The sequence below is a fragment of the Perna viridis genome, chromosome 6 (assembly GCF_037379345.1).
Source record: "Perna viridis isolate PV_CMFRI_1.1 ecotype Kerala chromosome 6, ASM3737934v1, whole genome shotgun sequence".
Classification (NCBI taxonomy): domain Eukaryota; kingdom Metazoa; phylum Mollusca; class Bivalvia; order Mytilida; family Mytilidae; genus Perna; species Perna viridis.
Window position 1 is genome coordinate 27,165,126 of NC_142450.1, and position 27,008 is coordinate 27,192,133.

The 27,008-nt window shown below is 33.8% G+C and overlaps 2 protein-coding genes across 5 annotated transcripts in view; both read right to left on the bottom strand.

Moving 5' to 3' along the window:
- Positions 1–13,876, bottom strand: part of LOC148614314 (uncharacterized) — an 18,746-nt gene extending 4,870 nt beyond the window's left edge. For 2 of the 4 annotated variants that reach the window (XM_088588399.1, XM_088588396.1), the window contains exons 1-2: positions 13,740–13,876; positions 4,329–4,531 (exon numbers count right to left, since the gene is read on the bottom strand). In XM_088588399.1, coding sequence (XP_088444525.1) covers positions 4,329–4,531 — 203 coding nt within the window. In that variant the 5' untranslated portion in view covers positions 13,740–13,876. Of the gene's footprint in view, positions 1–4,328; positions 4,532–13,376; positions 13,447–13,476; positions 13,581–13,739 lie in introns of those variants that run through there. The other 2 variants (XM_088588397.1, XM_088588398.1) reach the window with 2 other exon arrangements.
- Positions 13,877–17,758: 3,882 nt separating this feature from the next.
- Positions 17,759–25,513, bottom strand: LOC148614315 (uncharacterized). The gene is made up of 6 exons (XM_088588400.1): positions 25,179–25,513; positions 22,255–22,315; positions 21,350–21,625; positions 19,463–19,720; positions 19,149–19,217; positions 17,759–18,486 (listed from the first exon to the last, which is right to left on the bottom strand). Exons 2-6 carry the CDS (start codon positions 22,301–22,303, stop codon positions 18,011–18,013), a joined length of 1,128 nt encoding a protein of 375 aa, XP_088444526.1. The 5' UTR covers positions 22,304–22,315; positions 25,179–25,513; the 3' UTR covers positions 17,759–18,010.
- Positions 25,514–27,008: the final 1,495 nt, after the last annotated feature.

Below are 27,008 nucleotides of genomic sequence, written 5' to 3' on the forward strand. Positions count from 1 at the left end.
TTCAGTTTTGGCCCGTCAGATCAATCTGTACAGATTTCGGAAATATTACAGTTCTCCACGAATGGTGGGAATATTTTACACATATCATGTGACGTTAACAAAATTCAGACGACAGCTGGAAACTCCAAACAAGAAAATGATTGCCTTTCCTATCTTCCAGTCATACGATGAATACATGGGAGTAATTAAGGGTGTGAGCCTATGCTTCGATTTTGATAAAATAATCGGAGTTAATTTTTCCGAGGCGGGTTAGGTTCTTGACAACAGCAACAGTGGAACAGCGGAGATACACATACGTACATGTACATCCACATGTTTCCCGAAGTTTTTATAAACATACCATTCACTTTTTTTTAAATAAGTAAAACATATTAGAAAAAGACTTGAAAACTATCAGAAAAGATGAATTTATTTTTACTGTAACGTAATCTTAAATATATTTTTTCTATTTGTGCGATTGAAGGAAATGATGAATTTTCTCCGTAAGGAGAGTCACTTTTTGTTACTTCCGGGACATAACTTTTTTTTCGTTAGTATATTGGGGAATCTTACGGTGCACTATACAGTTACATTAAGGCGCACTGTTTCGCACACCAAGTTACCCCGTCAAATTTGTAAAACTTAAAATTTAAAGTTGAAATTTGGTGGATATATTGTTTAAATGTAGATAAGCATTTATACATAGACAGATATAATATATGTTATGGTAAACAGGTGTAATTTATATGAAAAATGGTATCCGGAACGTTTCAGTCCCCTGTCGTATTAGGTTCTCTCCTTGGCATCAGATGGCTGATTTTCAAAATACCTTATTTCGCACGAACTTTTGGGACTAAAATTGTGAAAGAATGAATCGAAAAGGGTCTTATTATTTTTTCCTTTTATCCACAAATTCAATGCATGCTTTCATATTGTGGTAGTGTCTAGGTGCCTGATATTTCATAAAACATAGTATTTGGCTGTTAGTTTTGGAAAGGCACCCCTGATTTGTACTAAAACTCAGTAATATTTTTTTTCAGTATGTTACCATGACTACTGGATTTTATAAGAATAATCATTAAATTACTTATAAATGACTTGAACCTCCACACACAAAGGATTTTTAAAATATGCACATTTTTGTTATGAGAAAACACTAGAAACTTCTGTGTGAATTGCTTCAAACAGCTTTATTTCAACAAAATGAGACCATATTTTCAGAAATGATCTAACTGTATTGTACTACCTGAAGGAAAATTTAGAAAGTACACGTAATAACGATAGAGCTCACACCGCTTCGCGGCGCTCGCTATAAATCAACAGAATATCGGAATAGATCAAAAGTCATCACTACAAAAATATCATATTTCGCTTCCGTGAATTCGTGGATCGTTTTCATGGTATACCTTTCCGATTTGTTTACTGTGTCATAATCTTTCTTTCCTCTTTCGTATACCCCGAATGTGACAAAATACGAGCAACTCGACGGTTGTTTCTAGAAAAGCAGAGGACGCTTGCCCTAGCGGTGAATCTGGTCCATGCTCCCAGTTTTTTGGTGGAGTCCTGGTTACTCAATTACTTGTTTCTTAGTATGTGTAATTTTTAAAAATTATTTCATTTTCTTTGTTGTGTACGTGTATCTAGTTTTATAGACACACGTACACAACAAAGAAAATGAAATAATTTTAAAAATTACGCATACTGCAGACAGTTCATGCAATCTGAACCTTTAGCGCAGAACAATATTTGTTATGCCGGAAAGGGTTCCGGTATATCAACCATAATGTATTAAAAATAGAAAACTTATAAAGACTTGTTCACTTTCCAGATAAAGGGTCAATTATAAATCTATTGCTCCTGATAATTGAACGGATTGGATCTTCACGTCCAGTAACAAATGATGACACGTGATCATATGCATCCTTTTTTTCAGGGATAGCACAAATTCATTATACATTTTATACCCAAGGCGCACCTCTACAATTGATATATATTGTGTTAAGGGGATTCACAACTAAAGCTAAGAAGGATTTCCTATATTACAGTTTTAAGTTGTTTACAATTCATATATATTTCACAAATAATTACATCAAGATGATATGACATCCATCTTTGAAGTTTAAACAACACAAGATTTATTATTTCGGGAAAATGATAAAATATAAATTGTTTACAAAAGGGGTGTATATTAAATACTGTATATTATCATAAATTTAGTGGTAAATACAGCAGTTTTGAATATCTGATTATGTCTAAAGTCTAAATGACCCGTATCCAGGGGCGGATCCAGGATTTTAGATTAGGAGGAGGCGCAGTTAAAATTTCGAGGCGAAAAATTTTTGAGGATAAATTTTTTAAATATCCTTTTAGAGTGGGTGCACGTACCCGCCTGAATCTGTCCCTGGTATCGATCATTGTGGCTCACATCCTTAATTACTCCCATGTATTCATCGTATGACTGAACCTTTATCATACTCGGACTGTATCATTTTCGTTTTGGGATTAATCGGAACCCGAGTCTCGGAAGTCTCTCTTCACGTTATTAAAAATGAGAAAGTGCATCATATACATGGCAAAATCTGTATCACGTACCATATCATTTTCTATTAATATCAGCCCTCGAACCAGTGGCCCTTGTTCTAGTATAGATATCTCGATGACACAACATGTGGGGCAGATTTTGCCTTGCATTTATATCTCTATATTAAGCCCCTACTAACACTTACTATTTTGAGTTCTGATCAAAATAAATATGAATTATCCATTGATCAGCCAAACCTGGCGTGTTTTTTCTTTTTATTTCAATCTAGTATGACTTTGTGCTCTTTTTTTAAATGCGTTAATGATTGTTAATATTAATAATGCAAAGCTGCAATCTAGTACAAAATTAGCTGTTAAGATATACAGAAGATTGCCAAACACTTCTAGTACATAGTTCATCAGAAAATTTTCCAAGACAGGCGTTATTCATTGTACAGTAAACAAGAATGATCGCCTAAGTGAAAACTGCAAGGCATCAAGTCCTATTTTGGTAAAATTGTGATTGTTTCTTTAACTTCTATGTTTGATTACTTCCTCGCTAGCTAAGTTTCGTGGGCAATTTCTGTGATCGTAAAGGTATCGATAGATTTAGAAAACTCCATCTTAACACTGAACACATTACGTTAAGGATAGCGAACCAACAATTTTGTTATTTTTTACGATAATTTCATCAATACTGCAACTTTAACAAACAATTAAGATTGCACCATTTGCAATGTATTTGGAGCAATGTGTCTTTTATTTCCCAGAAAAATGCAAAGAGCAATACTTCGCTTTAGATATTTATAACATGTTAGTACACAAATAACATCAATTATGAAAAATAAAACATCTTCAAAGTTATTGATCAACAAAAAATGGATAGGAAATCTTTAAAATTGGTTTCAAAGCGAGAAAAATCGAAATTGTGGTATGATGTGTGTAATTAAATGATCTAATATAAGGAAGAACTGTTCTGAAAAGTGGTTTATTATACTAGTATGTAATGAAATAAACACAAAACTCCATATTCTTTGCAAATGGTAATAATTTTGACATGCATCTTATAATTGTTTGTAAAAGTTGCAGTTTGGCTAAAACCGTAGAAACAAAATAGTTGTTCTCGATCCTTTACGTTCAAGCTGTAATACTAGATGTTCGTTATCGATCTGTTGAAGATCACATCTCTCGGTTAACAGTGTGACGGGGTGCTAGGGATATACTACTACTACTATTCCTCTGCCCAACCGTCCGTAGAATCCTTTTGAACATCCATAGAATTACAACCTTCAATTGATCATGGTCAGTCTTGTCACATACTTAATCTGTATTAATATCTTGAACCCAATTTACTGTTATTGTTCAAGATTTAAGTAGCTCTCCAGATAAGGATCATGCAAAATGTGATTCATGGGTAAAAAGCCTACATATTTTTATTTTTGATATTTTGTTTGAAATGTCATAGTAAACAGAAATACACATATGGTTTTTCATATAACCCGTGCTCTTAGGAGGTAAAAATTATATAAAATGCACTGTAGATTTCAAAATTAAGGGAGATAACTCTGTAATTGACACTCAAATACAATAGAATCTATTGGATTTTCAATGTCAATTATCTCCTAAGAGCAGGTAGATTTGAATGAATAAGTACACATTTCATAGTATAGACCAATAAAACAATTTAATTACAAAAATAAAAATATGTAGTCTTTTTTGGGGTGTATCACATTTTTCAGATTTTGCATGATTCTTACAAAGACTACTACTTAACACTGCGAGGGAGTGCAAACCTTACCCTAAATCAAGGAGGTAGAATTTCTACTTACACTTGTGGTTGCTGATACTGTGGTTGGTATGCACCCGCAGGAGGCTGGTATGCACCTGCTGGAGGAGGGCCATATCCTCCCGGCTGTGGTGGACCATAACCTCCTGGTGGAGGACCGTAAGCTCCAGCTGGGGGTCCGTACGGCGGAGGCGCCGATGGAGTCGAGCCGTAAGATTGTCCTTGGTTATAGATACCCTGGCTCATCTGTAAACATGAAGCCATTAGAAAAAAAAAGAACTAACTTCGATAAAAAGTGAGTGACGCATATTATGGCTTCACGGTAAATGACATCGGATTACATATTGAGGCTTTGAGACAGTTGGTAGTACAACAGTTTCCAAAATCTGTAGGTGATAAATTTACATACTACCATACAACAATTAAACCAGTGGCCGATCTAAAAGGGGACCATAACCCGATTCCTTAACTTTTGTAAAGAAATTTTGTAAAAGGACAGAAACAATATTCACGTGTATTAATGGTGCAATATTAACTAACGTATTAACATACTTATATTTTCTTGTTTCTTTTCAGGTTTTAACATCATAAATAAACACACTTTCTTTCTATTTGCAATTTCGTATGAGCCCTCATTGTATGCGCCCGTGAAAACAACAGGATTGTGCTTTTGAACTAAATCTGTATGATTAAAATTAGAAATCCTCGTTTAAGCTAGGGACGAGCTAGTCCGATTATCTTCTGACCATGCATTTTTATTTGGACATTAATACAATATGAAGTCAAGATTTGATACCCTGAGAATCAACAGCTTTAATACTATACTAGTATTTGATAATGTTTATAAAAATTACCAAGATTCCTTAATCCTGTTAATATTTTCCTCTCCAAATTCATAAGCGAATTCTCTTCCAAGAGGAAAGAATGAGACGGTTGCAATATGTCTATTGTAATTTGGTTATCATTTGTGTCTACAATTTTTTTCTGTGAAATGACACTTTTTAATGTTGCATGCAGTAAATATTTTTGGTGTTCTGTTTGTACGTGCGTCAGCATTCTGTTCAAATATCATAAAGATGGGTTAGTTACATGTGCACGGTGAGAGAAATTTCTGACGATAAAGACAAGTATAGGTACAATGAAGTTACAGCATTTATATTTATTCCAGTTTGTAGATATGTTATATACACTAAGGTAAATACGTGGCTTCCTAGGCGGTGCTAATCACAAATACGGTTAAACAAGTTGAAAATAGATGTGAGGTGAGTTGATAATGTTGTTATATTCGATTAAATATGAAAAGTATGAATTATTGGGCTACATTATCTTTCAGTTAAAAGGCAAATTTTAAACTACTAATTGTTTGATATATGCTGCAAGTTGATAAGACGCGTGTGTTATTCATTTTTGTCCGGGCATTACAATAATCATAATCATTTTTAGACTATCGTTTAATATCATTCGAGAAAAAGGTATTCTAACGTTGTTTATTCATGAGGTCAATGTACCTAGTATGATATTCGGTACATGTATATCAATTACTTATGAAGTGGTGTCGCTTTTACAGCGGTTGAATTACAAACTATAAAAATTATAGACTTTTTTACGTTACAACACTGGTAAAAAGGAAAGCGGAAGGTGTTCATGATGAAATAGAAATTATTTTTTTCTCTACATGAAGGAGATGTACATGTACTATCAAATTGTTTAGCTTGTGCGCATAAAGCGTTAACGTATGCATTCAAACGCTCAATGAACTTTGAATTTTCTGACTGTGACATAGACCTGAAAATTTCCCTTTATTGTGTAGCACATTTAGCATGTTTTTTAATGTATGTCTGTATGGTACTGAAATTTCCCATTTTTACCATTTAAAGCTAGCTTTCTGTATTTTACTTTTCTTGCGTTCAGACATGTAAAGTTTTACTATACTTAGAAGTCTTTAGTCTTTGCACCACAATAGAAACATATAAAAATCATGTCCATTCTGCAAAATAATGTATGGATATACGTTCAGAACCAAAATGACTTACAAAAACAATAATACGTACCTATAATTCAGCTACATCTATGCAATCATAGTAAAAAAGAGGTTCATTTTTCTCGCTAGTTTTTAAATATAGCCATAACTTTTCATTGTTATTCATGTCGTAAAATGATAAAAGTTAACCGTATTTGCGACAAATTTTTGTGCTCATAACCGCTTTAGGCTACCACATCAACCGACCGTATTAAAAAAAAACACATTCTCGGCTTAGGTGCCTTGAAAAAATGTTTCCATGAGTTGTTTTTACAAAGAAGATATTAATAAAGTCATTTTTCCGTTTAGGCTCGTTTACAATAAAAAAAAATTGAAAAGTTCAGATGAAAAAAAAAGGATTTTTTTACTTTGAACTAGAAATTCTCCCAATCTACAAGAATTATTTCAATATTTGAATCATTTGCTAATTAGAAAACCTTTAAATGAGGGGATGATGTAAGGCTTACTTGAAAAAAACAATCACCACTTTTCCTTAGGATTCATTTTTGTACTCCACGTGTCTATTTTCGTGAACTTGTTTATCAACCGTATTTTCGATCAGCACCGCTTTGGTGATATAATTTAGTACATATTTCCTATTTTTACAAGACGTCTTATAAAATATATAAGATATCTTATATAATGTACAGTTTATAAGATATGTCATTAATTTTATAAGATTTCTTACACAGTATATAAGATATCTAATAATAAGACATGTTATATACTTTATGAGACATATTATGTATTTTATTAATCTTAACACTAGGAATGGTATTGACAGTGGGAACGATCGGATACCGAAAATGCTAACCGGTTAACTGAAATTTTCTGAAATAATATGAAAATTATAATACATATCCAATCTCCGTTATCTTATTATGAGATAAGTACAATTTAAAGACCTTTTCAAGACCTATAATTGAAAATCGATCTAATGGGCTTGCGCATTCAATGATTACGTAGTTCGTGGAAGTAACTACGGCTAGGTGACTTCAAGTGACAATGCCACTTTCCAAGGCATGGTCCTTTTTCAAGCGGTCTAATGACGATAAAAATGTCAAATGCAAATTGTGTGATTTCGATTTGGTGTATATGGGCGGAGCAAGTAATGTGCTGAATCATATTAGACTGAACCAACAACGGAATTTACGCAGACCCCAGAGAAAGCACCCCGTCCTACAATGAACGAATTTGTGAATTCGCCAAATTCAAAAACATTTTCAGCCACACAGACAGAAGCTATGACAAATGCTTAAGTACGTATCATTGTTTTGAATTATTTGTCGATACACATTGTTCAGGGCGAGAATCGAAATTTCGAAATTAATGACAATAATTGCTCCAGAATATAAAGTTCTGTCTAGAAATACAATTGAAGGTGTACGGCGACAAAAAGGAAAAGTTATCAGAATTGGGCAAATTTGAATACGTTTCTCTCACAACGATGCTTGGACTTCAAATTCTACGAAAAAGCTTCATCACAGTAACAGAACACCATATTGATACAAAAATGGGAGCTGCAATCGAACGTTTCGGTGAACAGAGATGAGAAATGTCAAAAGTTGTTCGAACTTCCTCAACAAGAGTTAATTCAAGATGTATTAACACGCTGAAACTCTACCCAACAGATAATCGAACGATTATGCGGAACAGCAAATGGTGATAACGGATGTTATGCTGGACAATGGCATTATCAAGAAAGCTGACGTTCCCGTGCCTTTGAATCAAAGTTGGGCAATGTTCCATTAAACCGGCAAATAAAAGTGCACCGTCGGGTGGTGTGACAGGAAACCTTGCTAAAACACAAAAGGTGGTACGAACTCTAAACTTTCTGTTACCAGACGAGGATGATGAACCTCATGTCCTTGATCAATCGGAACTTTCTGTGTATTATAAAGAGCACGCCGTTCATGATCAGTCTCCACTCGAGTGGTAGAATGAAAACGCAGCGAAATATCCTGAAATAGCCTGTCAGTTCTTGAGCATGCTCGGAGCGTCTGTCACGTCAGAACGAATATTTTCCAGTGCCGGACTTGTAATAAAGTTGAGAAATCGACCCTCTTCTTCTGTAAATGACCAAATCACATTCTTAAACAAAAACTATATCCCAGACACGAGACCGGATGAGTGAAATAAATACATTTGTAAGCGTTTTTTTTTCACATTTGCACTGTATTTTGTTCATGTACTAGCACAATATATATTTCCTTTAAACATATTTATTAACTAATTTGCACATTTTAACATAAAAAAACCACAAAAAAACAATAGAATGAACCGAATAATAGCAAATTAATCACAGGATTCAGAAAGAAGACTTACAAGCCTTATATCAATCCGTCTCCTGAAATCATGAATAATAATTATATCATATAGCATTGCTCAAGGAAGTAGTGCTCTAGTGCTTATAACGTGCATTTGGTGAGTTTGGTGCAAAGCAAAGCGAAGATGTTGATATTTAATGCCCTATGTATATACTCTGGACGTAAGGAATTCTTAAAATTATTCAAACTAGTAACTGTAATTTAGGTTGTGATTTGAAGCGTTTGCTCTGTAGCAAAAAGTTTTGAACCTTGGTAAACATTTCAACATTATACTCATCAGACTCATCTGATCCAAATAGGAGAAGATTTGTAGTCAGTTGATCAGGAAGTTGAAGTGCTGAAATATGTTGTCTTCTAAGCGATTGATATAATGAACAAAAGAGTAAGAAGTGGTTCGCAGATTCTATTTCGCCGCATTGGTATAATGGGGATGGGATAATGTCTTTGTCGAATAGATCTTTATTTAGCTCGCTACACTGAAGACGAAGTCTGGCATGTAGGATTTGACCTTTGCGTGATCCGCAATAGTAATATATTGGTTTTTTGACTACCTCATTTTGGAGATGAGTTTTGAAAACTGTTACTGATGGCGAGGCCTTGATATCATTTGGTAATGTGTTCCATAATCGAATAGTGGAAGGTAGAAAATAATTTGAATATTGGTATGTTCTACAATAAACTGATTGGATTAGGTCAGAATTCCGAGTTGGGTAGTTATGGATTTGGTTTATTCTGTTAGGAATCAGAGTTTGAAGATAAGGCGGTGTCATATTGTTAAAAATCTTGTACATTAGTGTTAATTTGTGATTTTCTCGCCGAACACATAATTTCTGCCATCCAGTTTCTATATATAAATTGTTAATTGATGTTAATCTAGTACCCCAAGTAACTCTACTCTTGCTGCATCAATTTGAATCTTTTTAACTTTGAGTTTTAGAATAGCAGTGTTTGTATCCCGTATTACATGGGCATATTCAAGAATCGGTCTAATAAAAGTTATGTAAAGTTTTTCAAGGGCCAGTCTATCCAAAATTACTTTAAATTTTCGTAATATATTTAAACGATTGTATGCTTTGGTTGTAATCATATCAATCTGACTATTCCACCCACCATCATCAGATATTGTAAGACCTAAGTGTTTATGCTGCTTAACGTGAGCTATGATGTCATTATTAAGGTACAGGTCTGGGTGATTAGGTTTGTTGGTCTTTCTAGAGACTGTCATGCTTTCTGTTTTACGGGAATTGAATGTGACAAGCCATTGCTCAGACCACAAATGGTTTTGGTTTAAGTCATCGCTAAGAGTAAGACCAGCTGATTCAGGATTGTCAACAATAAGATAAAGGCTAGTATCATCAGCAAATAATTTAATGGTAGACTTGATTTCGGTAACGATATCATTTATAAAGATAAGGAACAATAAAGGAGCAAGTCTTGATCCCTGAGGAACACCGGCTCTTATCAACAACCATTCAGAAAAAACAATTGTTAATAACAACACGCTGTTTCCTCTCCTGCAAATAGTTAGTAAACCATTCTAACAAATCATTGCCAATTCCAACAGTTTTAATTTACAAATCAGTCCTCAGTGCCAGACCTTATCAAATGCTTTACTGATATCACAGAAGATAACTCTTACTTCCTTTCCTTGATCAAGTGCTTTTCCAAATTCGTTAGTTATACTTATTAATTGGTTAACGGCTGAATCTCCTGATGTAAATCCAGACTGGTGACAAGTTATCATTTCATTTGACCGAAGATAGTTATATAAATGTTTAAAGACACATCTTTCCATGACTTTCCCAACGACACTTATTAAAGATATGGGTCGGTAATTGTTCATTTCGTTTTGAGAACCCGATTTGAATACAGGGGTTACATTTGCCAGTTTCCAATTTGAAGGGAATCTACGTAAACGCAATGACATGTTAAATAATTTGCTAAGGGGGTATTTCAAAACAGAAGAAGATTCTTTTAGAATTCTTGGACTTATATTGTCATGACCAACAGCTTTAGTTGTGTCTAAGCATTTAAGTATATCTTCAACTTCTCCGTCAGTGATACTAATAGAGGAGGGCATGGAATATATTTCTTGTTCTATTTGTTCCGTTAAGGTCTTATTCGAGTCGTCTACCCTACATTGATCATTGAAATATTCATTAAAAATCAACGTCTTTACTTTGTCATCGTCGATAAGATCGTCACCAATCTTTAAAGGTGGTATTTTATGTTTATTAAAATTTCTCAAGAGCCATTTCACTAATTTCCACCAGTTTTTTTTGTGTCAATCTAATCATTTATTATTTTGTTTGATATGTTGCTATAATAGTCAGATTTCGCATTTTTAACGACTAGATACACTTGTTTCTACTTTTCTGAACTTTTTCCAACTATCCGGACTATCATGCTTTTTTGCCTTGTTATGACAGCGGTTTTTCTTCCTAATTATTTTTTAGGCGAGAGTTAATCCAAGGTGGGTCTTTCTTGTTTATACTGATGATACTTTTTGGTATGACCTCGTCACAGACATATATAATTTTATCCGTAGTATTTGAAGTAGATGAATCTATTTGTTCATTTATAAATAGGGAGTCCCAGTCTACTCTAGCGAAACGATCTCTCAGTAGGTTATAATCTACTTGTTCATATAGATAGATTTTTCTTTTAAAGGGTTGTTGTGGGTTAGATTTTGGGAGATTTAATATTCCAAGAATGGGTAAATGGAAGCGAACTTGGTCTAAGAGAGGCGGACCTACATTAGTGATCAACAGGTTACTGATAAGGTCAATAAAGGAAGATGAGTGTTCAGTAAAATTATTAGGTTCACTGATTAACTGCTGAAGGCTAAACATTTGAAGAAGATCTTTAATTTTATTGTTTGGAGAATTAGATAGTTGATTAATATTAAAATCGCCTGTTACAATAATATCTTTATTAGTATTCAGGGCTAATACTAAAGACTCGGAAACTTCTTCCCATATATTATTGTTACTATTTGGTGGAACATAAAATGTACCGTATAACACGATTTTCTTTTTAAGTCTTATTTCTAACCATAAACATTCTAATTGACCAACGCAGTCGGGACGCCAGATACAGTCGATGTTGGATCTTACATACACAACAACACCCCCACCCAAACGAACTAGTCTACCTTTGCGGAATAGTTGGTATGTTTTGTCAGTTTATTTGAAATACTTAAATTATTCAAACTTTATGTGTTTTGTCTCAATACCAAACCAAACCAAATACAGAATTTTACGATCTTGTGAATATACAAAAAACAAAACAAAACAAAAAACAATACATGTACTTTGAACTTCATAAAAGGAAAGTATAATACCGGTATTTGTTTCATAGATACATGAAAAAAGATCAACGTTAAAGAATCAACAACCCAAAAAGCGTAAAATAGCTAGCATTAGATTCATCATAAGTCTTCAGTGAAACAGTTTATTTTTAGTCGTGGTTATATGCATTGTGAATATATCCATCGGTTAACCAATTAACCGGTCGAATTTTTAACGGTTAACCGGTTAGTATCAATATGATAATTAATTGGAAAGAGTGAATAACCAAAATGTGATCACGAGTGCCGAAGAACGCCTACATTTAACGAGTGTGCAGAACATGTTCCGTGCACGAGTTTAATCTTAATGCGTTCTTGGCACGAGTGATCATATTTTGGTTTTTCACGATAACCAATTGATTATCCTATTTTTATGTAGATTTCCTCCATTATTCATTGCTATTTTCAACAGAAATTAAAAATTTTGCGAACGGCGGATTTATATTCATGTTGCGACGTTTTGGCGGGAGAAAGCGCGGGAGTGAAATTACCGAATTTATTTCACAGTGTGACTTATCAAAAAAAAATTACACTGGGAACATTCGGTAAATCACTGTTATCTATATAATAAATTGAGATAGAATTGACAACCCTAATTAAGATATCTCATATTAAAAAGGTAAATAAGGTATACTGTTAAAGATATGAGATATCTTATATATTATAATATTTTAAGTTTATAAGATATCTCCTAAATTATATAAGATATTTAATTAACAAAAATATATATGATATCTTGTATCTCATAAATATTATAAGATATCTCATATATTGTATTAGATATCTTATAAAAAAAGAAGATGTCTACAAATTGGAATGAATACAAATACGGCGTGCCATAACAGCACACCAAATCTACAGAAGCTGATTATACGTCTATTTTTTTAAACAAAACAAAAGCACCTCTCTTAATAACTTATTCAAAGACTGGTCTAGTTGCATTTATATCCGCAAATGAGTTGAACTTAGCAATAAATCATGCATGTACTTGTATATGTTTTGCTTTGAATTTTAAGTTCATTATCATCCCCGTGCGATCACTTCTTACGAGAATGTTAGAAAAAAAAACAACTGTTGTTGATGGCGGAAACTATGCAGACTTCGGGATACATGATCAGAATATGTCCTACTAGCTGCTTGGCTGCAATTAACGCTATGACCTATACCGCGCAACAAATCATTTAAATACATTTATAAGAGCGGTGTAGTTATTCGAAGATAGATGAGATCATTTATTCAAGTTAAATTTCTGTACATTTGACGTTCGATATTTAGGCAATCAGGCGCGGGTCCAAGGACGAGCGTGCCGGACGTACCCCTCCCCCTCCCCGCTAGAATTGAAAAAAAAAATTCTTTTTGTATAAAATTTTGATTTTCATAAATTATTCTACTTACGCCCTCCCGCCACAACCCAAAAATCTGAGATCCTGTATCCGCTCCTGGCTATTTACACACACATATATGACTAAATAAAATTAGCATACAATGTACTTACAGAACGCTATGATTAGAATACAGCCGACACAACGAGGAAAGGAAGTGGGTTTAAAAGAGACAATGTACATCACGTAACAGCTGACAATACAAAATATTTTTCGATTTTTTTGCAATTGATCTATTGGATATAGATTTTAACAATAATGTCATATGAGGTTTAGGAAATTGGGACCATTTTCAGTCATATTCAGCCATAAAAATACGATGTACGTTATTCTTCAGTATTTCAGAAACATAGTAATAGCTGTGGTTCATACATACCTTCCTCTTCCTATATCAGTAATGTTTATTGTTGTATTATTTTATGATATTATCTATACATATCGGAGATATAGTTGGGATGAGCTCGTCGTCATATGATTTTATATTGTATGTATATGGATCATTTCCTGTATACGTAGTTGGATTTTATCAATCTATTTTTAGAAACATAATATGTATATTTAAGAAATGAACTAAATCTTTTCCATCTTTCTTCGGGATTATAATCCATAAAATAATTAACACGAATTAAGCAATGTATCCAAGTTCGAGAAAAATGGGGGATTAACGTTCGATTTAAATAACTACCTTCATAGTGGGAACATTATTACAAGAATATACACCACCACTCAAAAATATAACATGCGTAAGTATAGTCCGAATTTCCTCTGACCCTGCAACCCTCCTCTTTTTTATTTGGATATTGATATGTCGGGTTGGGGTCATAACGATGTGCCATACAAAACGTTCTTACGACTTTCATGTTAAAATCGTGTAGGTGATGCATACCTAGTTCGATTAGGGATTCATTTTTCTTTATGCTGATGTAAGTTTTATCGGCTATTTGTCATCAAATCTCGGTAAAAAGAAGTTTGAAAGCCTTAACCCAGGGTCAGCAGCCATTTATTTTCGATTTCCAACTTTGAGTGACGCAAGCGAGATTGGGTCGTATGCAAATGAGATTTATAGTAAATGTTAGAGGGAAAAATCAAATCAAATACAAATTTCGGGACTGAATCAATATAGGAAATAAACAGATAAGCATTTGCTTGAAAATGGGATAAAAACAATGATAGCGTAGTTTATTGAACTTCATACTGCGGTAAAACGGAAATGTATAATCGTCTATTCCTACATAGCTGAATGTACGAATTTTGATCCATCATTTTATTCAAGGATGGGGTTGTTTAAAATGCATTTAATGAATATATGGTTCCAATATATTATATAAAACAAAACTTTAAAAGATAACTTTTTCTTAACACAAATGGGGTGCACGAGCTATTTGAAGTTAAGGGGCTGTCGTGAATCTTTATTTTTGTGAAAAGACTGCGTATTTATAGACCATGTAAAGGAACTTTATATGACTAGTAGTACACAGGTTTTTCGTATAGTGCAAAAGCAGATCTACATAAATAATATATAAATAAATATTTGATAATACGCGTAGGAATTAAGCAGGGCGGTAGCCAGGTTTTCTGCATTGGGGAGGGGGGTGCGAACTAATCGCTGATAAGCAATTTTACTTAATTATCTGTGATTTCTCTTGAATTACAGGATAAGATGTAAATTAAAGTTGTTTCTTTCAAGAGGGGGTCTACGGCCTTGGATTCTTATGCTGGGATAAGGATCTATTGATAAATTCTTATTGCTGTATTGATTGATTGATCAATTTCCCTGCTTCCCTGGTATTAATGTCTGACAAAGTACACCATTATACGAATGATCCTTCGATGTTTTAATGATAAAATTGAACATGGTTGTATAAAAGAAACCTTATTGCGGGTCTTAAATTGTGTTTAGGCTAAAAACCACTAATTCCACTTCCCATAGGCTTCTATGCTAATTTCACAATATTCAATGGCTTCTCTGGACTTTACCTTAACTTTAACCTGCAGAGGACTATATATCAGCATGAACTATTTTTGCGTACGTTCCAAATGCTCATTGGTTGAATTGGTGGTCTGTAACCTAAATTTATACATGTATTTGTCCGTTTAAGAGGCCGTACATGTAAAAATATTGCAGATCCTATGATATTGGTGGCATAGGGTAAATTCTATAACACAATTTCTGTTCGAATGTAATGGCATGTGCAATATATGGCTCAGAAAATTATTTTAAAGTTCCCCAACAAAGCAACCGAAGTTTGCTACTAATAAAGAGTTATCTCCCTTTCTTCAATGAATTTCAAGAAGCTTGAATTTCAATGTAATTTAAGAAAAGTGATACCGTACCTTTATTCAAACCATAGAAACAAAGTTAGCATTTGCCTTGACCATGAATTGTAATCATGAATGAACTATGAAAGGATTTTAGGTTACAGACCACCAATGCAACCAATGAGCATTTGGAACGTACGCAAAAATAGTCCTACGCAGAAATTACCCCATCTTCCTCATAGTGCTGTGAAAAAAGTTCTCATTTTATTTTAAAAATTGAAACAGTTTCTGAAAGGAAAAATATTTCTGTACATTTTATAGGTGCATTTTGCTTCTTGTGATATAAAGTCTAATCTCCATAATGATTTCTAAATGTACCCCTATCTTGTGAAAACACTGGGATTTCCCATGCTATTTATAGACACTTCACTTCCGGTGACCAGTACTGCACTGCAAGTCTGCTAACCCCACATGCCATTCTGAGGATTGTGAGCTGACATATGTAGAATCATGCTGATATATAGTCCTCTGCAGGTTAAAGTTAAGGTAAAGTCCAGAGAAGCCATTGAATATTGTGAAATTAGCATAGAAGCCTATGGGAAGTGGGATTAGTGGTTTCTAGCCTTTTACGCATTTGTTCGGAATTGGGTTCTTTTATTATAAAGACGTACACGCCTAGGGAATATGATGCCAGTGTTTACGTCATATTTCAGCGTTTTCTTGTTGTATAAAATAATGTTTGAGAATTACTTTTTACGTCTGAAGTCGTCTTTAAATCTAGCATTCGAAAATAAATACTCCGTTTTGACCAAAACGACTGCCAGTCCCCTTAGAACTTGTTGCCCCTCCCCATTTTCACAAACTTCTCTGAGGAGAGGAGAATAATGGGGACCGATTCCATTATAAAGTTTATATAGTGGTTTGATATTTTCTAAAATTCTAACGATTTGTTAGTGAAGCCAGGTTTTCTGAATGGGGGATGCGAATTTATCAGTGATAAGCAATTTTATTTGGTTATCTGGTATGATTTCTCTTTAATTACAGACTAAGGTGTAAATCAAAGTTGTTTTTTTTTTCAAAAGGGGGTGCGATCGCACCCCTCTGACTACGGCCTTGCTGTAACTGAGTGTAAAAGAAAGTGAAATGTTGTTTCTCGTTGAACTATGTAATCTGAATAATATACCTACATCAACACGATCCATAGTTAACAGTTATTTACTCATACATGTATAAAGCAGATGTATTTTTTTTTTCTAATATGGCGCTTGTTTTGAATTTCCGAATATGATGCTGACCATGCCGTTTTCAAAACTGAAAATTGATTGGTCAGTTAACAAAATGCCATGACAAAATATCCCTTGTCTGGTGTTACCGGTAGTGGCGCTAATATTAATCTGCTGTTAGCCGTTATTAGCGTTAATATAAATACTGTACAGTATGAAAGTCCGTCTTTGTTAGCACTGATAGCAGACTAACAACACTAATAAATATCCACTGATAGTGGCTAATATTACAGGAACGGGTGGATATTGAGCAACCCAATGAGTGTTTTTTTAGATAGGCAGAAGACGATTTTGACTTCCACACACTTTCTAAGTTTGTAAATATAGTTTCCGATTAATAGGCAGATCAAAGACAGCCCGGGTGATATTAAATTACTTAATGTTTAAACATGAAAAATACTAAAAATCGAATACAGTGGTTGCCCTTCCCCGCCACAATGCAAATCTCTGGATTCGACACTGTTGTATTTGTGCTTTTAGCTTCATTGCCAGTACAAATTTGTATTATTTCTGTCTTTGTTTTTGAACTTTCAGGATTTTATAAACAATTCTTTTTTCAGTTTCTGTAAAGCATCATCGGTAAAGTATAAATTTACTTTACAACATTTCTTGCGGCCATCTTAAGTGGTGGATCTACATATATCTGAATTGGGTGCTGAATGGCCTAATAGGGGTTCTTTCTTTTGATTTCCAGTGCATGGTTTTCTGTATAAAACAACCCAAAATTTTTTAGCATTAATGGAAAAGCAGGTCCCCTGAGTTACCCATTGGATCTTCCCATTCTCGTGGGGAAAAGTTGACAACCTTGGCTGGAAGCTTTTCAGGAAAAAGTGGTAATACTTCATTCGTTCATATATATTTTATTCAGATAGGCATTGAAACGAAGAAACAAATTAGTGTAATCTCAAAATCGAAATCTGAATAGTTATATTCGACTTTTTACAATTTCTATGTTTTCTGTTTTAATCATGTTAAGATGCATTTTTTAAAAAACTCTTTGCGTCATAAAATACTGCATAACGATTGAAATGTAGAAGTGTATTATTTTATTGCTTTTAATTAATATGCATCTTCGACCAGCGCTATTTCACTGAATTAATGTGAATTAATAAGAACAAACAGTACAAGCAACTTCCTCATAGTTAGTATATGTGCCACAAGGAAGAGCACCACATTCTTGTTCAACCAAATACACCTCAGAGGTTCCGGTCGTGTCGGAATTAGCCAGTGTGTTTGGCGAAGATGCTAAGCACGCATATCCCATGGAACATCTGCTACTTTCCTCTTTACTACTTATTAAGTAACCAGTGTATTCAGCCGTCCATCCAGTTGGGCAACTTTTTGTGCCGACTAGCATGCGTACGACAAATGCAGATAGGGTCTGACAGTATGAACATTGAAGTACTTGGCTGTCGAGTGCCGAGTCGATAACATTAGTGTCGTCCTTAATGGTTGCTACCGAGATGGCGGATCGGGCGTCATTTTCGGTTGTGTTGAAATTTCCGTAAACAGGCGCCGTAGGTAAACATTGATAATTAGCGCCATGTCCAACTGAAGAAGTCGATGATCCGGCCATTAACCCTGCAACAAGACATTTAAAAAAATGTGATGATGTACACTGGTGGTGTAATGAAAGGATTACAATCTGATTTTGATTGGTCTAGTATAATAATGAAAAAAAAGTTGCTTTATTTATCCATTTTTTCATTTATGAGAAATATAAAAATGACAAAAGTACTATTTAAAAACGAAATTGAAAATGTGAAACAGGCGGACTAGCTTTGCATATAAATACTGACATTTTCTTGTGAAAGAAACCCAACTTTTACCGTTCAATTTTATTGAACATGATAAAGTGCTTAACATACAAATGGTCTTTAGGTTTCATACCTATGTAAAAACAATGAACAGCTTATCTTTTAAGACATAAGATTTTTTTAAGTTAAGCCTTGACATAATATAATAAGAATCGACATACGGTTAAACGGACACGACAATCTGCTCTGCAAAAGTCATAACCAAGTCTGTGTGATTTCGAAATTGAATTTTTCGCAGAAAAAAAAGAAAGTCAAAATTAAGAATCAGCTCCGCGTGATTTCTAAGTTGAAATTTAAGCAAGAGAAAAAAACAAACTATAAATTAAAAATCAGCTCCGTGTCACACTTAATTTCTGTTTTTCTCTCCAAAATTTGTCTTATTAAAAACGGATTAAACTGTCTTGAATAATAATTTGCACAACTCACCAGCATACACAAATGCAGTAGATTCTGGACATGTTGATTTCCCCCAGTGGAAGAAGCCAGCTCCGTTGGCTGCAAAAAATCATAAATTTATTTGTAAATATAAGTGGTAGATGGGTCATTTTCTTTTGTCTGGATATTTTTCTGTCATCATTTCGGTATTTTTTTTCACTACAAAATATGACGGAACAAACATTTCGATCTAATTTTTTTCAAAATCAGTCTGGTGCTGCTTCCCTTTCCCCAAAACTTGAAACTATCCATTATAGAACCAGTTAAGCAATTAAGGGAACATAATCGTCCATGTAAATACTCACGTTGTGTGCATGTATATGTTATCTGCAAACTCTCTCTTTGATTAGCGTTGCAAGTGGAGCTCGGAAAAGTAGAATCGTCTGCGGTTACTGAGCACGTCTTCTGATCGGTACAAAGTGCATCCACAATGGTCAGGGCATTCGGATCACCACATGTTGTTCCTCTGCCATACGTAGCTTTTGTTATGGTGATATAACTTCCACCAGTACAGGTAATGGTTCTCGTTTTTCCTTGAGCGGTTCCCGGTGCTGTATTGGAAGCTGAAACAATCGCGGTTATTTTACTTATTAAAACCGAAAGCGTAAATATCGATAGGGATAAAATATATTTGTAAAAATCGAAATTTGCTTTATTGTCGAAATGGCCCAACAAACATATGCTATAACGCTAAAAGATCTAACCGACCATTATACGACTGTTTGCTCGTAAATAATATTGCTTCTGGATAGGGACTGCATTACATCTTTGTTTTACAAACTGAATTGTTTCAAAATCAGAACAAGCCGGTCTGAGTACGAACGTCTTGCACTAAGTAAAACATCTTACTAATACAATTCAAAGAACTATATTTATTAGCATATATTTTCAATAAAATCAAGGTTTTATAAATTTACGAAAAATGCACACTTTTGTAATTTTAACAAATTTATTACTTATTTACTTATTTAAATCTTGTTTTATAGAACCGTCACCAGCCGAAGTTTTATAATTTCAAATTATTCAATCTATCACTGCCCTACTTGTAATCTTCGTATTCTACCGGTTTTTTTGTAGAGTTCGAGTTGCTAATTTACTTTTGTTACTTTATATAATTTTAGTTATTTTATGTTCTTTGTTGTGTTTGTCTGTTGTCCATGTCTGGTCTTTGTCCCTCGATTACATTCTTTTGATTTCAGCTAGAATCGTGGTCCCCTTGATTACTTTTCGTCTGCATTACACGTCAAAATGGATGCTGTCATGTTTTATTACCCAACATATCTAATCGATCAAACTAATCATCGATTCCTCATCGGTCACAATAGAATGGTAAAAGATTGATTAGCGGACGCTAATCGAGAGTGTGGTCGATGATTTTGATTGAAATTTCTGTTCGAAGTCTGAACGATAAGTATAATTAATTTTGTCGATTAAATTTCATTCAAATGGACAATAAGTATATTTTTCAGACATTTTGAACTATTCCTGTCTAACAACAACAATTGACTCTGGTAACCGATCACTTATCAATAAAAATCGATCACTTTTATGAGTAAAAATCATCGGTCAAACTCTGTAAAGAATTTGATCGATAAATGTTCGATTAATAGAGCTAAACATTCGATTACCATTCTATTTGTGACCGATAACTGATCGATGATCTGTTGAATCCATTAGTTATGTCGGGTTTATTATTAGCCTAAAATCGAATCCGTGTGAAGCCACTGAGCTGTTCACGAGAAGTATTCAGGATTTTCTTCTTGACCCATTAGTCCATTAGTAATATTTTACTGTCTAAGTTTCTGCCACTCCAAATCATAGGCCCTTTTATGTGAGTCCCTGATGTCCCCCTCTAGTGATTTTTTTTCAAGAGAATCCGCCACAGCAAATATATTGCATACATATAACTTTTATAAGGGCATGCTACACATCATTGTAGGTCTCTAACATTTTGCTAAAATTCTACACAAATCCATCACCTTTTCCATTTGTTGAATTTATCTCCGTTTGAAGGTACATGTATCTATGACCAGCAAACGATAGTTTTCTTGCTTTATAAAATAAAAATGCATTGCGCTTACAAGGTACATGGACGGACACGGAAAGTAGCATTATTTCTTTCTGTTTATTTCAAGTGAACGAAAATCTATTAAAAGAGAAAGTGTGCATATTTTGATCGATGTTTTACTCACATTTTTGGCATTTATACTTGACAATCAAAGCCTCTCTATTCGTCGCAGGACACGTCGTTGGGAACAAATCGTCAGACACCCCCACTGAACACTCTGATTTTCCATCACACAATCCACCAAGGGTTGTTAATGTGTCAGCTGATTCAGCGCCGCATCTAGTTCTTTCGGACTTTGGCAAAGATCCATAATAACCGGAAGTAATCTGGATAGTGGATCCAGAAGCTCTACATCGTATAACTAACTGGTCTCCATCCCTTCGTTTTATGGTCGCTGAATCTAAAATTCAAATTTTCTATGTACGTCTATATAATTTTATATGAACATATTATCTGTATATTATGTTAAAGTTTTCACTAGTATAAACATGTATTGCTTTAACATGGACACGAATGCAGGGTCATTTATAAATGGGGCGTTAAGTACTCCTTGTAATAATGGAGATATTGATGATGGATATCACTTCTCATTTGATTGCTCTTATTTAATAGAAACCATTACCATTTAACTTTGTATCTATGTTGTTATTGATCTCATACAAAGAAATTTGATTAACAGGGGCAGGTCCTGAGATTTATAGAAAGGGGATCCGTTCTAGAAAATTATAATAAAAGGGGGTTTCAAGCCACCATTTCCCATTTTTTTTGCAAAATATTTGCAAAATTTTCCAAAGGTGGATACAAAATCTGTATTCCCCTTTTCTGATATTTATCGCCTGTAACTACTGATAATTTAAAACAAGTATTTTCCAATTTAATGCTGTCAATGTTTACCCGGTGTTTATCCTTGAATATTCATGATTTTTTCGCTTTTTTAAAACTTTATTTAATTTGTCCTATCTTCTGAAGATCGAGAGATTGCACCATTAGTATTATTATATTAAATTTTATCGAAGTAATTATACTTACATGATGTTCCAAACAACCAAATAGCCAGGAGAATAATAGCAGTCCGCATTTTTGTTTATTTCTGTAAGCGAAAAAATATTCGGTGTTAGTTCTTTTGGACTTCCCTTATTACAGTTTTAAGAAGGTACTCATGCAAAAAGGAACATATGGCAGAATTTGTCCAGTCCTCAAGTGCGCATGTGCGTGTTATCTTTTATCAAGCTATTTTATTTTACTGCAGGATTATATGGCAAATGCAAATTTAGACTAAGATCATAAAAAAATAAATTTGTTTATTGTATTAGTTTTGTTATATATTGAAAATATACTTTATGCACGTTCTGATTTTTTTTTAATTTTTAAAATAAATCCAAAGACTGGACCGTCATATTTCAGTTAAAGTTACCAACAGAATTTTACATTGTGTTCTACTATTCAAGATAGGTAAACAACCGAAAAAGTAATGGTCAAGTTAAACAATAAATATAAAATATTTGTCCCCAAATTCTTATTTTAGTTTTTTATGCAAAAAAAGTTTAAAGAAAAGGGAATCTAATGGTATATTTAAATACGGAATAAGTTATGAATTTATTCCGTCATTTTAGGGTTTCAACTACCTGTATATAAGTATATTCCAATATCAACACACACTGAGATGTGTAGTATTATTTATGGACCTTATTCAGCCCCGTGCAGGTCCGGGTGTTAAAAGAATAGGCCTGCAGCAGCGCTAAGCTTGTCGTAAAAGGCGACTAAATAGTGCTCAGAAACCTAGCCGGGGGCTAGGCGCTTTGCCCACAGAGCAACTGGGATGTGTGCCCCAGGTGGTGGAATGGGGTACCCCTGGCGTGTTACATGCTGGGGTTGTCAGGCTATAATACGGAAAACCTGACCGCAAACCATAGTGGTGCACCGTGTTGGGAAAGATGCCACGTTCCTCGCACGTTGGGGAACCCTGCTGTGGTGTTCGATAGGAGTAGGAACCTTTGCGCTCCGCCACGGGAGGATGGATTGCCCAACCTTACCCATCCCCCTTTTTCCAGTGGCAATCAAAGTTTGTCGACCCTATTGTCCTTGTGTCCCATCCTTTTTTTTTCATTTCATGTTCATTTTATCATCCATTTCATGTTCATTGTCTGAATATAGCTGAAATATTGCTGCTCGGACGTTAAACCCCAACAAACAAACAAACAAACTTATTCATTCATATATATTTACTTATTTTTGTGTGTGTTTCCTTTCAATCATTTTTTTTCAGATATTTCATTAAATCAAAATTAAGATGGTAATTGCAAAATTTTATATTATATAAATATAAAATATTATTATATTATATAAAATATTATTTGTCTTGTGAATTGCTACCGGCTGCCACTCTGTGAAATATTTATTGACATTACATTTGCACCCATCCTTTTGACACGTGATTCCTTTCTAATATTGTCAACTTAAGAATCGTAATGAATATTTCTTATTAAAATATATTTGTTTACTGCTCTTGACAATTACCGTAAGTTTTTGGCATTTTAATTCGTTAATCATTCATTTTGGATTAAATTTTGCGACCAGGTGTCATAATACATGTATAGTAGAAGAGCATCTTTCAATATCAGTCAAAAGTTCGTTACTTTATGGCGTATTCACACAATTTAAGATCCCGCTCTAGCATAGACTGGAATCTACTTTGTAAAGGAGAACCGTTGCCTAGTTCGAGAAGTGAACAAGTTGTCTCTAGAGAAGTTCTACCAGAAACATATCAGATAGAAAAATTAATCGCAAAGAAGTGACAAACTAGAGGTAATTATATTATGAAAATTTCACTTATACAATAATGCAACGATCTATATGGCAGTCATTATTAAATGCATTTATACCATACAACATGGATCTTTATAGTAGACATGTATATGTAAATTCTCATTTTCCCCAAGTCGTGCATCTACATATACAATTTGACGAAAATCATTAAACATATATACTAGTAGTAGGTATTCGGTTGCGTTATCAAGAACTTGCTGTTAAATATAAAGATAAAAAGCACATATCCTGCTGCTTTGACTCTGTCGTAAAATGATAATGATATTTACTTATGTTAGTCGTAATCCAATAAAATGCTTGATAGTCAAGAGAAATTTACGCGTATACATGTACATTGTATTCCGACCCGGTATTTTGGGGATCCGTTATATAATCCTACACGGTACTAAATATTGTAAAATGATAAACATTATTAGTATTCCTTATTGTCAAATGATTTTGATGAAGTGCATTATTTAATTTTAGGGGACTTTGTACTTAGTCAAATGGTGTAACAATTTGTTTGAATCTTTTCCTTCTTTTTTGTAACTTCTTGTATGATAATGTTAGTCAAAAGCATCAATTAAAGTAGGAAAATTGCCAGTTGTTCATAGAGCAAACTTGAATAGAGATGGGTTTACTTTTGATAGAGAAACAAAATATGTAGTGCTTAAAATGTGAAAATTTGCTAATTGACTAATTTAAGAAAAACTAATAGATAAATTAGCATGCGAATTATCTCCAAAGCAAATTAATCATTTTGTTTTTAAAAAAAAAGTCATTCTGCAACGATTTAAATTCGGTGTATTAAGAAAGATTTCTGAACTAGAAATATTTTTTTATATCTTGACAAACCTTTTCTTTACAACAGGCGCATATATATAATTCCACAAATGATTATGTATACTCCTAATAAAACGGTATGCCTCTTCTACCCGACAAAAAATTATGGTTGTTTTTATATCCTTTTCTTAAAAAAATCTTTTCATCCCTGTTACGAGACTACTGCGTTTAATAGCGGATGGTCTTAGTGTTATAGTCGAGTCGTTACGGGCATCATGAACTTACGCGTGGTTAAATGTGACCTAGCCATATTTAGGCAAATAATATATCAGTAGAGATTGGCTAGGTTTTCACTTAACCCTTACCGAAAAATGCTTCCATCTTTTTTGCAAGTGATTGCTATTATTTTCGAAGTCTCCCTGTTTTAAAGAGGAAACTGACAAAACATCTGGATTGTGGGTGTGTTTGTTCAAAACTCGGTCGAAAGTCTTCTTTCGTATGTCGCCTCCTAAAACAAACATACCAGAAGCGCCAAATTAAAATTGAAACCATATTCGTCATTAGGGGCATACTATATTACACAAAAAATATAAACGATGAAATGGAAGTGCGTGAAAAATTGTTTCGCCTTAATTCGTTTGATTAGAAGCTTTTTATGATTCATACAACCAAATCGTGCAGTTAAATCGAACTTCCATTTACCGTTCCATGTTAAAAAAAAATTGACATCAAAAGTGGGAATGAATAATTTTTAATTCAACCGTTTCCTTTTTCAAGTAATTGAAACTTGGACATGTTGAATCGCTTGACATCTGTCCTAAAATTAGGCCAATAAGAATTATTTCTGTTCTCTTGGCATTTTAAGAATAGGTGTAATAAAATTTGTTTCATTTTTCTTTAAAATGCAAATATATTTGTGCGAAACTGGAGTGTCAGTTTTCAATAATTATTAGCCACCAATCGAAATTTTAACGAAAACTTTATTTACATATCAATATATGTAAATTAGTCGTCCACCCAGAAAACTAAATTATCTATCGAATGATAGCAAATTTGAGACGTTTTAGTTGAGTAATAACTTGTGGAGTCGAATTTATGTGACTTTTTATTGAAAAATCGAAAATCCGATTTTTTGCATTTTTTGATAAATTCTGACTACGAAAATCGCCAAAAATCACCAAAAGAACCCCTGAAGTATTAATTGTGATAGTACTAAATAGAAAATACCATATAAGCCATTTGTTACTGAAGCATAAATACGCTAGGGGTTTTGACATTGCAAAATATTTCAATTTAAGCGAATTTTCGGCGTGGTAGGGGTAATTTTTTTTTCATTTTACCGCAACTTACTTTCTTGGTACCATTGTAAAGCTGAGATATTAGTGGGCTACTTGATGATACATATATATGTCAGTTTACTTCGGTCTGTAGAAAGAAGACGTGGAATCAAAAAACTTAAAAATGATTTTTTGCCTCAACGAGGTATAAAAAGTAGCCAAACAATACAAAAATGCTTCAGTTTATTTTTGGCGGCAAAAAGATTCGTAAATGGGATGTATAAGAGTACCTAAAAATCATATTTTGGTTGATAAGTGGGAGGGGGTGCACCGGGGGGGGGGGTATCTCAGCCCACATATTAATATTCAAGCCTGAAAGAAAGTGTCAAAGATGACTAAAGTGTTCTGTGGTAATAAAGTAGGACAAATTGGTAAAATGTAAGGCAGATTTCTACAAAGAGAGCTATCTAAATCAAAAACCTAGTTAAAGATTTGTATTGATATTGGTATCATTCTCATTCAAATTGCCGTAATGTTATCTTCCGCGAATTCAATCAATACACATCCTATTTTCACATTAATTATAAGCGGATTTGATGCAATCGATACAGGATTAACTTATTACTTCGAACAGGATTTTATTGTGTGCGAATAAAAAAAATATTTGTTTATTAAACGATTAGTGTAAGATACAAATAATGCCTGGTTATGTCTGTACAAGAAACCCGAGAGGGAAACCGGAAATTAACATTAACCCCCGTATTGAAGTTGTTCTTACTCCTTATTCAATCATAACTGAAAGAAGTTCTGCTTTAAGGGTGATGAGATGATCCTGTTCCTTTGTACCCTATAACTCGGGAACCTTAAAGATACATGAAATCTGATTGAAAGAATGCAGACAGGAACTTTCAAAGAGAA